Raw genomic sequence first — 16,561 nt, 5'->3', positions numbered from 1 at the left:
AGTCTGTAGACTAAAAATTGACAGAGTTATTGCGTTGGAAAATGTACACGGACAGACACACAGACACGTTCACTTTTATAGATTAAACAAAAATATATACGTATAGATAAATATATATAAAAACAATTTTGTGTTTACTACACACTTTTTACGCAAATATTATGCAAGTATAAATCATGTAGAATATCTGCATGAATATTATTACACGTAATAGTTGACTAAAGATGATCATTCCATAAGAAAACCGAAAAATCTAATAGGGAATTAATTAAAATGAATGTATAAAGAATATGCAAATTAGCTAGATTTTTTGCTAGGGAATGTAATTCCATGACCAATATATAAGAAAGTTGTTTTCTTTTTAAATAAATAGGAAAGAGTGTTTTTAATATGAATATCAATACACACAAAAGAAAAAAGAATTTATAGGAGTATATATAAATATATATATGTATAGTAGCATGGGTTCCCGCCGTTGCCCGGGTGTTGTGGGGTGTATGCTGAGCAAAACAAAACAAAAAACGGTCAATTATTTTAACTTTGACCCCTATTATAACCCCTTAAAATTTATTCTAGGGCTCAAATAAAGTTATTAAGTTATATCTATGTCCAAGGAAGCTATATCTAAAATTTCACGTGCTTAGACCCAAAATTGTTGGTAGAGTTCTCAAAGGTCAAATCGTTAAACTTTGACTCCTTAATCGCCAAATTTCTGTCCGAAAATCAATCATCGATTTTCCCAAATCTCAATACCATATATATCAATTTTTGAATCTGTAGGCTAAAAATTGACAGTTATTGCGCAGGAAAATGTACACAGACACACACACACACCTATATATATATATATATATATATATATATATATATACGTTTGACTCATGCCCAGATAACCTACACCTAAAATTACAAATGTTTAAACCTAAAATTAGCGGAGGACTTTGGTGGAATCTACAAAGGTTAATTCTTTCAACTTTGACCCCTTGGCTGCCAAATTTTCCCAAAAAAACTAAGTAAAAAGCTTGCTGCGTGTCTGATTACCCTTTATGTAAAATTTCAAATATTTAGAACCAATATTTGCTTAATAGTTTGCTAGAGGTCGCAAAGGTGAAATCATTTGGAATTTGTCCCCTTGGTAGTCGATATAATATTTGTAAAATTTTAAATGTTTAGACGAAAAATTGGCTGGCAGGTCAATTTTTTTAACTTTTACGCCAATTTTGACCCCTTAACATTTATTGTCTGGGCTAAGATTAAATTAAAACGTTTGATGCATATCCAATGAACTTACATACAAAATTTCAAGTGTTTAGACCAAAATTGTCGGAGGAGTTTGGTAGAGTTTTCAAATGTGAAATCGTTGAATTTTGACCCCTTTACAGCAAAATGTCAGGCCAAAAACAAATTTAAAAGAGTTTCCTAAATCTTAATACCCCTTATGTCAAATCTCGAATCCGTAGACAAATTGACAGATAAATTTGGTAGGGAAATGTACACACACACATACATACACAGACAATTTCACTTATATATATATATATATATATATATATATATATATATATATATATATATAAAGTTTGACTCATGTCCAAGTAACCTACACCTAAAATTATAAATGTTTAGACCTAAAATTAGCGGAGGACTTTGGTGGAAATGCTTATTTATTTACTAGCGGGACTTATGGAAATTCCACGATGGACTCCTTCATATGTAATATATTTATGTTTGCTTTTTTGTCGATGTTCAGCGTAAATGGAGACACCCTGATATTATTGTAGTTCTTTTGTTAAAACTGCAAAAGTATATATCTAAGCTAGCAGGGACGCCTGGCATAGCCTGGTCGTAAAATATGCTTAAATATGATATTTTAATTTATGCAGATTTCGTATATATTATTATAAGAGTCAATTTTCGATGCATTCTTATATATTATAAACTTGTGATTTCAAAAATAAAAAATATATCCATATGGCTTGGGTGCATCAGCTTGAATCGAAACCGAAACCAAAACCAAAACTTCTGAAGAAAAAAGAATGTATGTATATATAACTTGAGTTCTTTCAGTTATAATCGAAACCGAAATCAAAACTGATGAAGAATTCTTGGTAAAATTATTTATTACAAGAAATGGAAAGGCAAAACAATTAAACAACAGACACTCGGAAGAAAAAATATAAATGTGACACAGAAAATGACACACACGCTATCGTATTAATATATAGATTAAAATATTTTATGTACCAAAACAGTTTTTCATGAAACTATTTTAGTTAAAACAATGTTGTAATAAAGATAATTTATTTAGAAAAAGGAACTGTCATTTAATATATATATATATATATATATATATATTAGATTTAATGTTTTTATAAAAATGTTTTATGTACAAAACCAGTTTCGTTTCGCTATTAACGTGTTGCTTTTTTTGGTTAGTAACGTCAAGGCTTTTCATGAAGTTCAAGGTTTCATAACAGATATACATTTTGGCTTTTGTTTGCATGAACATGTAGTAGAAATAATATTTTAATTAACGAAAATATCAGCGTCTCTCTCACTCTCTCTCGCAATAAACAAATGTAAAAAATGAAATAAACAATGAAAAAAACAAATATCTGCTCAATTTTTTCCCCCGCCGCCCGAGTGATTTGTTATCGTTTTTTACTACGGAAAACTTAAAATCAATTATTTCTTAACAAGTTTTGAAAGATAAAACCCTAGATTTTATAGAATTAAAAACAAATATAGCGGTGAGAACACGCTAATCGAATGCAACCTGGAGCGTTCGTAAATCTGTATCCCGAAATTAAATGTCTATTTCAGAATTAAATCTCAACCAATCAAATTTGCCGGAAAGCGTGACACACAAAAGAACACACGTTATCGTATGAATATATCGATTAAACAGTTATGTACGTAAACGTGTTTCACCGTATCCACGTATAAATGCTCTAGGGTTCGAATTTCTAACCAAACAATTTATAGTCGAGTGCAGTTATCGTTACGCCACGACGCACCAAGTTGAAATTACTGACTAATTTTATCGCTTTTTAAGTTATGTCAATTTTCGTAGATTTGAATGAAAATTAAATTCGGTATACAACGTTTCCTCCTTGGAGATCGGTGAAAGTCAATTACTTTCATTCCATCGTTCACATTTTAGGCGTAAATAAACACAAACACACACACACACAAAACAACAACAACAACACCAACAACACAATAGTTATCTACGTACACGTGTTTCGCCGTATGCACGGCTCTTCAGTATAGCTGACTCTTCTGGAGTTAGCACATAATTTCAAACGAAGTGTCGTAATCCGCACCCGAGTATGAATTTTATGGTTGGAGTTTCGAACCCCAGAAGAGTAAGGTACGTAGATAAGGTGAAAGATGTGTACGTAGGTTACTATTTTATATATATATATATATATATATATATATATATATATATATATATATATATATGTATGTATATAAACATTATATTTACTAAAAAATATATTAAATAAAAAAATTGAAAAATTGATATTAAAATATAATAAAATATATAAAAATAGAGACAGAAAAGCTATAGTTAAATATGTATGTGTATATGTGCGGCCCTGATTTTCCTAAAACATAAAACAATATGACTGACGGGAGCCTAATATTATTTACCATTAACTAACCCCCTTATGTTAGGCTTGAAACCAACGGTACCAATGTTTTTCTAATCTTCTGTACAGTTTTAAATAAATAAATATATATACATATACAATATATATATATATATATATATATATATATATATATATATATATATATATATATATATATATATATATATATATTATCGGAAAATAGTTGTTGAATTTTGCATGGATTTTTGTTCGGATTGAAAATAGCGGTTGACTGCATTTTATGTTTTATTGCATGTAATGTATACGCGACAAGCACGTCTACGATCAAACCAGTCATAGCGTCATGTCTTTTGTTTTTCATGTGGCATTAGTAAGAGTCAAATTACAAACATAACATTTTTATTGGTTCGTCATCGGATAACTACGAGAGGTTTTGTCGGTCAGTTCAGTTTGAAATTTCATTTTCATCGGTCTGTTACGCTTAAGTTTGATGTAATGGCTCTGTCGCAGCTATGTTACAAATGACTTTTATTTGATCCATTACTCTTGAAATAGAATTTACATTCGTCTATCACGTTTATTTTATAATACCTTTTGCTTTACTCTGTCACAATATTACTGGACATATGTTGTTTCTTTATTCCATCATGCTTAACTTTGAAATATTTTCTTTCGTCTTTCATATTTTAGTTTCAAATTTGTTTTTCGCTTCATGCTTAAATTTAAATTTTTTTATTTTATTGTCACGCAGATTAAATTGACGCATTTTATTTTGGATATTTTGTCGGTCCATCTGTCACATTAAGATTAGAATAGATTTTATATTGTATACGACTAGACTCAATTTGATACATAATTTCCATCAAGATCACTAAAGGTAACCAAGTTTAAGCATTTGAATATCAAGTACTGTATAAATTACCTGTTCCTAATGGCGTTGCAAAATGGAGGTCGGTTATGAATATGAAATTCCCATGAACTGTTCAAGACCGTTCGTAATGATCGGCGCTCACCAGGTATTAAAGATCAGAAAAGTCACTCGTCATTTTTGAAATATCAATTTATCTGTCTGTTACGCCGAAGTATTTTCGTTGCTAAACGCGTACATTGAAATGGCGCATCTCATGAATACGTCCTTGTTTTTTTAATGTTCATGTTTGTGCATGTTCACAGACGACGTGTACAGTCTTAACAGTGAGTATCATAGAATGAGTAATAATAGCCTTCACAATATGCCGACATCTTTACAATCTATTGTGACGTGTGTTCTTGTCGAACAGACAACGGACATACACGTCTTTTTCACACTCTCTCTCTCTCTCTCTCTCTCTCTCTCTCTCTCTCTTTCTCTCTCTCTCTATATATACATATATATATATATATAGAGAGAGAGAGAGATGTCTTCACTTATATATGTCTTCCCTTCATAACTGCGATATCTATCTATCTATCTATCTATCTATATATATATATATATATATATATATATATATATATATATATATATATATACTTCAGAATAAAATTATCAATAAGCTGGTATGGAAACTTGTTATTATAAGATTTACAAAATACTACTGGCAGTAATATTCTATAAGTATTATTACACCTAAATAAGAATTGCTCGATATACAAGCTAGAGCAAATAAATCGAATATATATATATATATATATATATATATATATATATCGCAGTTATGAAGTGAAGACATTTATTCATTACTAAAACAAAAATTTATAAAAACACTCTATCGAGGGATTCTTTTAAAGTCTCTCTTTTTAGTTCCCCTTTTAAAATCTGACTTTTTCTTTTTGTAATTTGTTTAATCATAAATAATAAAATATAAGTCTTTCCTTCATAATTGCGATAATTACGTTTTGCACTCAAAATAAATAAAAACACACACATACACACACACATATATATATATATATATATATATATATATATATATATATATATATATATATATATATATATATATATATAATAGGTTAAGAAATTCCAACGAGAGAAAGATGTATATTTAAATAAGGGGGAGGGGGTCACCAACAATGTGTATTTTTTAACATTATTTTATTATTCCGTGTTTTGTTTTTTCATTCAAAATTATGTGTAAATCATTGAAATCGTTTTTAACGCGTTTCAAACGTTCTGTGAAGCGTCCTCTTCAGAAAGTATTTAAAATGTAAAATATTTAGAATATACTGAAGATGTGTTAAAAATGTAAACGAACGTTTTCGTAGTTCATTTGAAATGCTCCGAGCGGTGGAAACATGTGTGAATGATTCTAATTTTCATTCGTATGTTCAATCTTTATTACTGGTTCGTTGGGGAGTCCACCCCATCTCCAACGAACTGGGCGGTATCGCTTCATTATTTCAGCATTATTCTATTTGGAACGAAATACAATTATTATATAGGTAGAAGATTGCATCAAAAATTGGGTACTTTCTGGAGTGCTAGAATGATTCAACCATTTTCTAGAAACTTTAGCAATCGACTTGATGTAAGTTTCCCATTTCATATCCTTGGCGAAAAGTCGTAGGAGCTTATCAAAACAAGCAGCTTCTCAAGCAAAGAGTCATTCGTTTCAATTAACAAAACTAAAATTCAAGGGTTGATGGTAAAAAAAAAGATAAGTTCGGTTTTTAGAGGTGTTCAATGTAACAAATCAATTTTTTCTGCATTGAAAGACAGATTATTACAAGAGTTTCTTATTAAATGTTCTTCAAGGTGCTGCCGTAGACAGATGTCAAAATATAATCGTGAGAATCAGAAAGTTGGTCACGATTGAGAATTGATTTTGAGGCACGCCAGCATTGATCTTATGGGCTCTAAACTTCAACCCATTAACAACTATTGTCATAAACCTATCAGAGAAAAGGGATTTCATAAGTGAGAATATTCCATAAATATAAAACTTGCGAATCAAAATTTATGACTGACTCTATCAAATATCCCGTCGGTAAATTCATTGATTTTATGTAATGTTATAGTCAGTATGTCAGCTGTTGATCTTGGCGAACGAAATCCATATTGTTAGTCACTAAGCATATAATATTTTATATAAGTAGTATGAAAATATAAATGTTTTTACATATATGGAATGTTTAGTATTAGTGTATGGAACTGTCGACAAGTGTGGAAACAGATTAATAAGAAATATTGCTACAAATAACTCTTTTTTTTTTTAGGAAGAAACGGTTACTTTCGATAGCATATAGTCAACAACGTCATGGAAAAGGGTGTCGGGTAGCGAGAATTTGTTAAAGGAGAGGCTGTGAAAATAGGAAAAACAGTGAAGATTTTGTAGCGTCTACCACTCCCTCCCTCTCTCTCCAACTCCCTTCCCCTTCTTTCTCCCTCTCTATCTACCAATCTCTGCCTCACAAACGCACTGTGTTTGTTTATTATGTCTCAAAAGTAATAAAATTAATTATGCAATAGTGGTAGGTGAGATTTAGAGAAAGGTTAATTTATGGTTTTATCTTTTTTTCATTCAACTATAATAGATATTATTTTTCTGGATTCAAACACTGTAAGCCAAGTTCGATGAGTAACAAAACGGGTCAAATTTTACTAATTTTAAAATGTTTTTTTGTCTTTTTAACAAAGAATGGCCTATAGACAGACGAAGCTTCTCGAAGAAATGTATGGCTGCACTCATGAAAATGGGACATATTTTTTTGTTCTGTCTTTCATCTTTTTTATTTTTTATCAGCCATATACAATAGCGATTAAGTGTACTAGTGTGAATTTTTACAAGGGTCACACTGGATGCATGATAACCCAGATCTGCAAAATGGAATCGTTGTTGGGGTTGAGTCAAGGATTAATGACATATAAGGTCAAAACTAAACGACACAGACAAAACAGAGTGAGAAGGCGAATGACCTCATTGTTTTCGCGCTGAGAGAATGAGACATCGCCAATAATGTGGAAAGCTTTGATGATCACGGTCAGAAATGTTACTTCGATGTCTCCGTCCGTGTGTCACTCATTTCAGTTTTTTAAATAAAAGAACTAAATAGAACATGAGTCTCTCTCCCTCCTAAGTCAAATTTCTCTCAAATAAAACTTTGAAAAAAAAATCTCAGTGAACGTCTCCATTGTGTTACTGCATACATAATTGCTCGAACGGCTATGATGAGTTTAAACGTTCAACATACAGTTAATCTAGTAATGCACTGTCAGCAAAGAATACCAGTAAATCGTTACTTGAATTAGTCTCAGATGAAGCAATAATTAAGCCGGTTTTACATACAAAATCTGGGGTGGGAAGAAAGTCTTTTAAATTTTCGTCTTCCTAAAAAGACATAAAAATTAAACTTTTTTATTTTATTTCAGCATCCGGAATACAAATATATCTATGCTATGAATTTCATTCTCCAGTGTGGATTTGGAGTGTCTACTGTCGCCCTGGTATTTGCTCTTGGCATTCTCTGTTACTTCAGGTCAGTTACTTTTTTTTATCTTTCATAATAATGCATGTGATATTTCTGCTGACATATATATATATATATATATATATATATATATATATATATATATATATATAAATTGTTAACGTTACCTTAATGGTAAAAGAGACTCATTGTGTCCGTACAAAAAGTTCTTTCATTTATTAAATAAGTAAGCAATGATTCAGTGCTACAATATATACAAAGCACAAAAGTCATCTCAATCTGGGGATAATCTTCTAGCTAAGCATTCGTTCATTTATAATTTCCTATTGCCACAGACATGTTATACAAACCGATTTCTTATTAAAAAAAACCCTTTGTCAATTATTGTCAATAATTATACTAAATTTCAATAAAATGAACATCGTTTCCCAAACGATCGTACAATCGAGTTGATTTTGTTTTTCCTTTTGAAGCTGTTTTTTTTTTATTCACAATTATTGATCTTTTTACTCAATATATATATGTATATATATATATATTGTTATATCGGCCTTTCTTGAACACAGGAATTTACACCGATTACCACTATAAATAGCGCTAGTAACTCCAACACCGGTGAGAGAGATGCGACTGTACTTCAACTGCTAGCCGAGGGCTCATCAGATATATACGCTTTCCTATCTTTGTACATTATTGTTAATACACTTGTTTCTTAACCCAACCTCGACTTGATTGTTCTTATTTTCACTATTGTCCCACGACACAACAGATTGGCGACAAGGAATCGAAACGACCATCACTGCAGAGAATCACCAAAAGTGATTGAAATAAAGATTCGTAAAATCTTTACGGCAGAACACCTTCGTCATTTCAAGAAATATTTGGATACACAAGGATTAACAGCGAATTAATTACTACAATAGTAATTTTGCGACGGGAAAAAACTTGCTACCTAAATCTACAGTGAAAAACGCGAATGTTGTCAATTATTTAATAATTGAACACACTTACCAAGTGTTTTAGAGAGGGAAAAAGGGTTCATTTTTTCTTCACCAGAAGCCATTTTTCCTACGGTAAGAATTTTCTTCTGCAAAGTTAAATGTCCAAATCAAACTAGCAAATACAGTGTAAGTTTATCGTTATTTCGATAACATCTGGGATTTGAAAAAAAAACACGCTTGACTTTGTCAAGAGAAAAAGAGACAGACCGTGAAAAACAATTATTCGCGTACGTCATTTGTGGTTAGCAAACACGTAAAGAATCAAGTCATTTTTTTTTTTTTTTTTTGCAAAAGGCAAAGAGGGTAAAATTTGGTAAGAAAATTGGGAACAGCCGAGCACACAAAGTTCGTGAATTTTATTCTCCCAAAAAAGACCAGTGAGTTGAGCTTCCAAGAAACAGTAACGCTATACTTACAGAACTGATTTCTGCAAAAACGTCTCTTTTCCATAGGCGATATAAATATATGAATGTTACTAGAAGAGAAGACGACGACTACACTACTAATGCAAGTATAGTGAACAAGCATTGCGACGATTTTAAACTGGAGGAATTATCATCAAATAATTTTAAATGTTTAATATTGTGCAAGGACTGATCTTAAATAAAGACGCTGAAATCAGGCATCGTGTTTTAAATAAACTCGAAAACGAACCGAATTTAAAACTACAAAACTTAGCGGGAGACTGTGAATGGTTTATTGCGGCGAAACAAGACAGTCGTGACATAGAGGAAAGCGGAGTGTCGCATATTAAAAAGATCCATCAAAGGAAAAATTTGACTTCAAAAATAACCAGAGATAGAAACAGGGAAAAGATCCACCTGAACCATATTGGAGGTGTGGAAATAAACATTAGTACAATGAGTGTCCCTACAAATTCAAACAATGTGACAACTTCCACCAAAAAGGGCATAAAGCATCGCATTGTAGAAAAAAATCTGGTAGATAAACATCCATTAAACTTGAACCTGAGAAACCAAATATCCGGAAATATGTACAGGTCAAAATGTTTAAAAAGAAAGTAAGGCTACAGCTTGATAGTAGGTCTGACATTTCCATTATTAATGTACAGAAATGGAAGAGGCTTGAGAGACCCACTATGATTAAATCCCATAAACCGGCGAGAAGCGTCAGTGCCGAAAAAATTACCTTCGAAGGAGAATCATTGACGAATATTTTTTTCCAGAACAGGGTTGAAAAAACAAGAATTTTTGTCATGCGAAAACCAAGCAACCTTTTTGGAACTAATCTGTTCGAAAAGTATAAATTATGGGATCTGCTTTAAGCTCATTTTGCCAAAAGGTTGAGGGTTCGAATGTGGAGGCAGAATAACTTAAGATGGAGTTAAAAGAAAATTTCCCGGACATATTTTCAGGCGGTTTGGGAACGTGTACAAAAAGCGGTAGCAAATTTTACGTAAAAGTAAATGAACAGCCAGTGTTCAGAAAGAAAAGAAATGTTCCATACGCCGCTATAGAACAGATAAACGGTGAATTAGAAAAACTCGCAAACATGGGTGTCATCGAAAACATTGATCACAGTGAGTTGGCTGCACCAACGGTTTACATCAAAAAGAAGAGTAAGGAGATTTGGGTTTGTGCCGACTTCGCGACAGGCTAAAACAGGGCGTTAAAAGATCACCATTATCCTCTTCCGAGCCCTGAAAAGATATTTGCGAAACTGAATGAGGGGAAGTATTTTTCTAAAATCGACATCAGTGACGTATACTTACATGTTCCAGTCGATGAGGAGTGTTCAAAGCTGCTATGTCATAAGGGATTGTACAAGTTTAACAGACTTCCATTTGTGGTCAAAGTCGCCCCTGCGATTTTTCAGCAAATTATGGACATTATGTAAAATGGGTTGGATTTCGCAGTAGGATACCTGGACGATGTGTTAATGAAAAGTGCTAGCAAAGAACAACACAAAGCTCATGTAAACCAAATATTCAAAAGAATCCAGGAATATGGATTTAAAGTAAAACAGGAAAAATGTACATTTTTCATGAAGAAAATAAAATACTTGGGGAAAATTACCGATAAACATGGAGGAAGGCCGTATCCAGATAGATCGAGTGCAATAAAGAATATACCTGCTCCAGAAAATATTGCGTCTTTACAAAGTTTCTTAGGTTTGGCAAATTACTACAATGTATTTGCGCCAAATATGCATAAACTAAGGTCGCCTTTAAATGAACTGTTAAGGAAAGACCAAAAATGGGTCGGGACGCAAGAGTGCGAAGAAGCATTTCGGGGAAATTAAAGAGACTTTACCGTCTGACTTGTATCTGGCACATTATAATTCCAAGCGTGAAATTATAGTTGTAAGCGATGCCAGCTCGATCTATGGCATAGGAGCATACATTTTACACAAAATGGATGATGGAAAAGTGAAACCCATAGCACATTTATCCCGATCACTTTTGCCAGCCAAAAAGAACTATTCACAAATTGAAAAAGAGGCGCTAAACATTATATTCGCGGTAAACAAAATTTCATCGTTTCCTGCACGGTAGACAATTTCTGTTACAAGCAGACCATAAACCATTATTAACGTTTTTCGGATCGAAAAGGGTACTACCACAACATACGGCAAATAGACTCTAAAGATGGGGGTACCATACTTCTGAATTATAATTTTCAAATGGATTATGTACCATCTTAAAAATTTGGTCATGCAGACGGGTTATCGAGGTTAATACCTAAGCAGACGGAACCATTGGAGGATATGGTAATAGCAGCCATTCAAACGGAAGTTGAAGTAAAAAATATTTTGTGTGACACAATAAGAGAACTTCCAGCAACGCTTGATGAGATTAAGAGTAAGGCAGAGTTGGACGAATTTATTATAAGCACGAAAGAAAGGATCAACAATAACGAACTGGATGAAGAAATTTATTCAATTTGCTGTTATATAGTGACAGGGTCGTAATTCCTGCGACATTACAGAAAAGAATGCTCAGGGAATTCCATGTAGGACATCCAGATATATCAAGAATGAAAAGCCTCATGGGCTCTTTCGTTTATTGGCCAAACATGAATAAGGATATAGAAGGAAAAATCAGGGAGTGTAGTGGATGCGCATTAGTTATGAAAGCTCCTCAGACTCAATTCGGATCGTGGTCTAGGATTCATTTAGATTTTGCAGAACCGCTAAATGGGTTCTACTATCTCATTGTTGTAGACAGCCTATCTAAATGGCCGGAAGTATTAAAATGTAAGAATCACACATCCGAGGTAACTATTAACTTCCTATATGAACTATTTGCTAGGTTTGGAGTAGTAAACTGCACTGTTACAGACAATGGAACGCAATTTACGTCTACCGAATTTAAACATTTTTGCGAGGATCGAGTAAATAACCATTCCGCCATACCACCCAAGAAGTAATAGACAAGCAGAGAAATTCGTTGCCACATTCAAGAGAGCTCTGAAAAAAGCTAGTGGGTCGCCGACAGATAAGTCAATCCAACAGTTTTTACAAGTCTACAGAGTCACGTCGAATGCAAACATCGAAATGTCGAAGACAACTGCTGAGGTTATGTTCGGACGCAAGGTTAGATCGATTTTTCATAAGTTGTTACCAACCCAGGATAGGCCAAACCTAAAAAAAAAAAACGATATACAGTTGGCGAAAGAGTATTCTACAAGATTCACAAAAATAATAAGACTTTCTGGGAGTCCGGCATTGTTGAGAAACAAATAGGCAACATGATCTACATGATTAAGTGACCAGACTTCGTGCAAAAACGTCGCACTAACCAAATTCGGAAAAGATACTCGAACAGTGAGGTGACCAGATCGCCCGAAGAGGACATCATGGACACAGTATTTGATACTTTTCAGGTGCCCATATCAGAGACGGCTCAAGAGAACAGAAGATCAAACAGAAAACGGAAATCAACAGAATTGATTAGGGTGAACCCAAAACATAAACGTTATTAATCCCAGACGGGATATTTTCAAAGAGGGGTGTTATACCGGCTTTCCTTGAACAGAGGAATTTACACCGATTAGCACTATAAATAGCGCTAGTAATTCCAACACCGGTGAGAGAGATGCGACTGCACTTCAACTGCTAGCCGAGTGACCAGCAGATATACACGCTTCCCTATCTTTTTTCATTTTTTTAATATACTTGTTCCTTAGCCGAACCTCGACTTGATTGTTCTTATTTTCACTGTTGTTCCACGACACATTTTACTGTTTCATTTTACTTCAGTCCAAATTCTCACAAATCAAACTTATATATATATATATATATATATATATATATATATATATATATATATATATATATATAGTAATTAGAAGTAACCCACTTTTTAGAAGCACGGAGAAAACGAAATTCAAAATATGAGGTTAGGAGAACGACCACATGCAAATTTTTATTTTTAAATAAACAAATATTCATTTGTTCAAAGTTTCAAATTTTTGGCTAATAACAAAGTCTTCATCAGGAATTTTTTAAAAACAGTACATTTTTCTTTCTTTTTTTTATTTGATAAGGGTCGTTTGGCATAGTTTATTTGTCGAAGATGGTGATTGTGTATCATCCAGTCCAGTGAGTAGGAGCCCGTTTATATATATATATATATATATATATAAGAAACTAAGAATAAAATTTCTATATATATATATTATTCTTAGTTTCACTACTAACACGTGGTGCAAGCGACAACATTTCTGAGTTCAGTTCTCACTACAAGCTATTCTAAATTACAATCTTTCAAAAGCAATACTAACAAAGAATACAATCAAAATTACTGACAGATTATACTTAGTCACAGTTGACGGAATGAGAACAATCCGCCCTCTGTAGATTAAATAAATGATTCAATTGCAACATATTCCAGAATTTGACAGGATAAATTTGACAAGTTGCGTGTGGAGAAGGTTACACTTTAAAAGATATTGCGAATAACATGCCAAAACGGTAATCCAAATAAAACGAAACCATTTCTTATATAATAAGACACGTTACTGGCTTGATTAAATACATATCTGTATAACTATATAATCCTTTGCAAGTAGGGTTATGGAAAGTAATAAATATATATTTAAACGAAACCAGTTCTAATATAAAAATACGCGTTGGCTAAGTTTCAATACATATGTGTCTAAGTAGCTAACCCTGTCTCACTAAGTGGTATGATCTAATTAGTCAAATATATATTTAAGGAAACTTAAGCATCAGTAGCAGCTGACTTGAAGTATTAGTAGTGTTTATAGTGTAACCATCGGATAACTGGTTTTTACTATGTGAATTCTACGATAAAATTGTGGGTAAGTTTGGAACCAAAATAGATTTAGAGGAAACATATTTAGTTTGGTTTCCCCAATTTTATTTAATTGGAATATTCTATATTTTTTATTCTTTAACAGGTTTTATTTGAAAATATCCTCTATAATAAAGGTCATTGTGTATTTATTTATATTAAAATTAGAGATTAAAACACGTGTGTTTTATAGATCTTGGAGAAAACCACTTCATGTTGTGAGGGAAACAAGAAAAAATAGCAAATCAGATAATTACGTCATACTTTCCCCGCCGCCGGAATTAAACTTGAAAAAACAAACGTATCTACTCTAAGCTAACAAGTCACCGATGTTTCTTATGCCATCACAAATGGTAATAATTTTTATATGAAAAATGTAATTAGTGACATTATTTTATATAGATTTTAATAATATATCTACATAAATATCAAGTGCATCAAGTGCGAGCACTGACGAACCATATTTGTTTCATCATATTTTACGTAGGGTGTATACTAGTTATTAATAAGTGGGCAATTAATAATATAAAATACAATCTAAAAAAGAGAAATAATAATCCCGTATAATTTACACAGATCCAGGTAATTATTTTAATATGGCCGAAAAGTTATTTTATTAAATTCAGCAGATGTCGTTCGACGTTTAAGAGATTTTCTGAACTTAAATTTGAGTCTGTGTCCGATCCTTTCTGAAAGTTTTAGCTGATCAGTTTGCATAAAAGTTATATTCTTCTTTTAAATATAATCTTAACTAGACGTTTTTAGTTGGTTAAAAAAAAACGAACAAATGACTTAGAATGAGTGGTTTATGCCAAACCTCTAAAGTGAATGTGATATAGTGGTGATTGCATTAAATATTAATCCCACTTAACTCTATTAATCCCTGTTAATATGTATTAACCCATAACTATGCATCGAACATATACCATAATACTTAGTTCGCTGCACCTTATCATAACAAAAATCCATGCAAATTTTCAACCAGGTCTGCATAGTAGTTTTCGAGTAAAAGTGAAACGGACACCCATACAAGCTAAGAGAAACACAATATAGATGAAACCCGCAGTTTTGAAGGCAAACTTGAATAATTCTTAATTCGAAAAACGCATTCCTGATTGGGGATTTCACTGCTTTATATTGTGGTTGTTTCATTCGGTTTATTACATATTATCATTTTGACGGTCCTCAGATTTGGCAGCTCATCAAAAATCCAGAGTTCGAAAACTCACTGAACGAAGTGGAATTAAAATCGTGGAAGGCATTGATTCTAACAGTGAAGAACTTTCTTGGCAACAATAAGGCCAGAAACTACACAGAACTTGTCTACAACATGCTGACTAATTTAAGAAACCTGAGCTGCAAACATGAGCGTCAAAATGCTCTACCTATTCTCACATATCAACCGGTTTCCTGATAACGTGGGTTCAATGAGTGACGAGCCGGGAGAAAGATGGCATCAGTACCTGAAAGAGGTAGAAACCAGGTATCAGGACGCAGTTATGATGGATGACTACTGTTGAAATCTAAAGAGAACCATCCTGACGCTGAGTATTTCAGGAGTTCAAAGAAACGGAAGTCCAAGCCTTGAACTTTGACCAATGTGGAAGCAACATGCAATTTACGTGTACTTACCTTTATCGATGCTCACCATTCAGTTTATAGTGATCGATATTTCTATCAGGTAATCAATATGTTGTTGACAAAACAGTTTTTTCTCTTAAAAACATTAAGGATAAAAATCAGCTGATAATGCCACGAAAATGTAATCGATTTTGTCACAAGATTTTGTCACAAGATTTTGTCACAAGTTTTAATGTTTTATTTCAAATCAACTTAGCATAAAAACCTGATGAAGAGAAATTGATGCATTTTCCTGATCCATTAGTGCAAAAATACTCTAAATCAGTTGTAGAAATCTAGATAATATTAAAAAAATAAAAAAGTGTTGCTCAGTGATCAGTGAGATACTCAGATGAAAATAAGTGTGATCCATAATGCTCACAGGATATTAAACCTCCTTCCCAAATATTTTATTTTAAATGTGGTTATCTCAAAGATAATTTCTAGCAAAACAATCACAAGCTAAAATCAATGCAATGTAATAGAGGAGAAATGCGTAGAGCGTTTGAAGATTTTGAACGTTGGATCGAAGTGTGCTTATAATGAAACCGCGATAAAGCAAAGACTGTTGGGCCTTCAGTAATTAAACTTTATGGAAAAACTAGGTATAGACTGGGGTTTATTTAGAC

The 16,561-nt window shown here is 32.6% G+C and overlaps 1 protein-coding gene across 1 annotated transcript in view; it reads left to right on the top strand.

Moving 5' to 3' along the window:
* The window catches only part of LOC145263160 (corticotropin-releasing factor receptor 2-like), an 878,460-nt gene that overhangs the window by 594,716 nt on the left and 267,183 nt on the right, over positions 1-16,561 (top strand). The window contains exon 4 of the mRNA XM_080120166.1: positions 7,975-8,081. Coding sequence (XP_079976292.1) covers positions 7,975-8,081 — 107 coding nt within the window. The remainder of the gene's footprint in view (positions 1-7,974; positions 8,082-16,561) is intronic.

Source organism: Euprymna scolopes, chromosome 38 (assembly GCF_053919585.1).
Source record: "Euprymna scolopes isolate OS-2025 chromosome 38, ASM5391958v1, whole genome shotgun sequence".
NCBI lineage: Eukaryota > Metazoa > Mollusca > Cephalopoda > Sepiida > Sepiolidae > Euprymna > Euprymna scolopes.
This window is presented reverse-complemented; position numbering and strand designations above follow the sequence as displayed.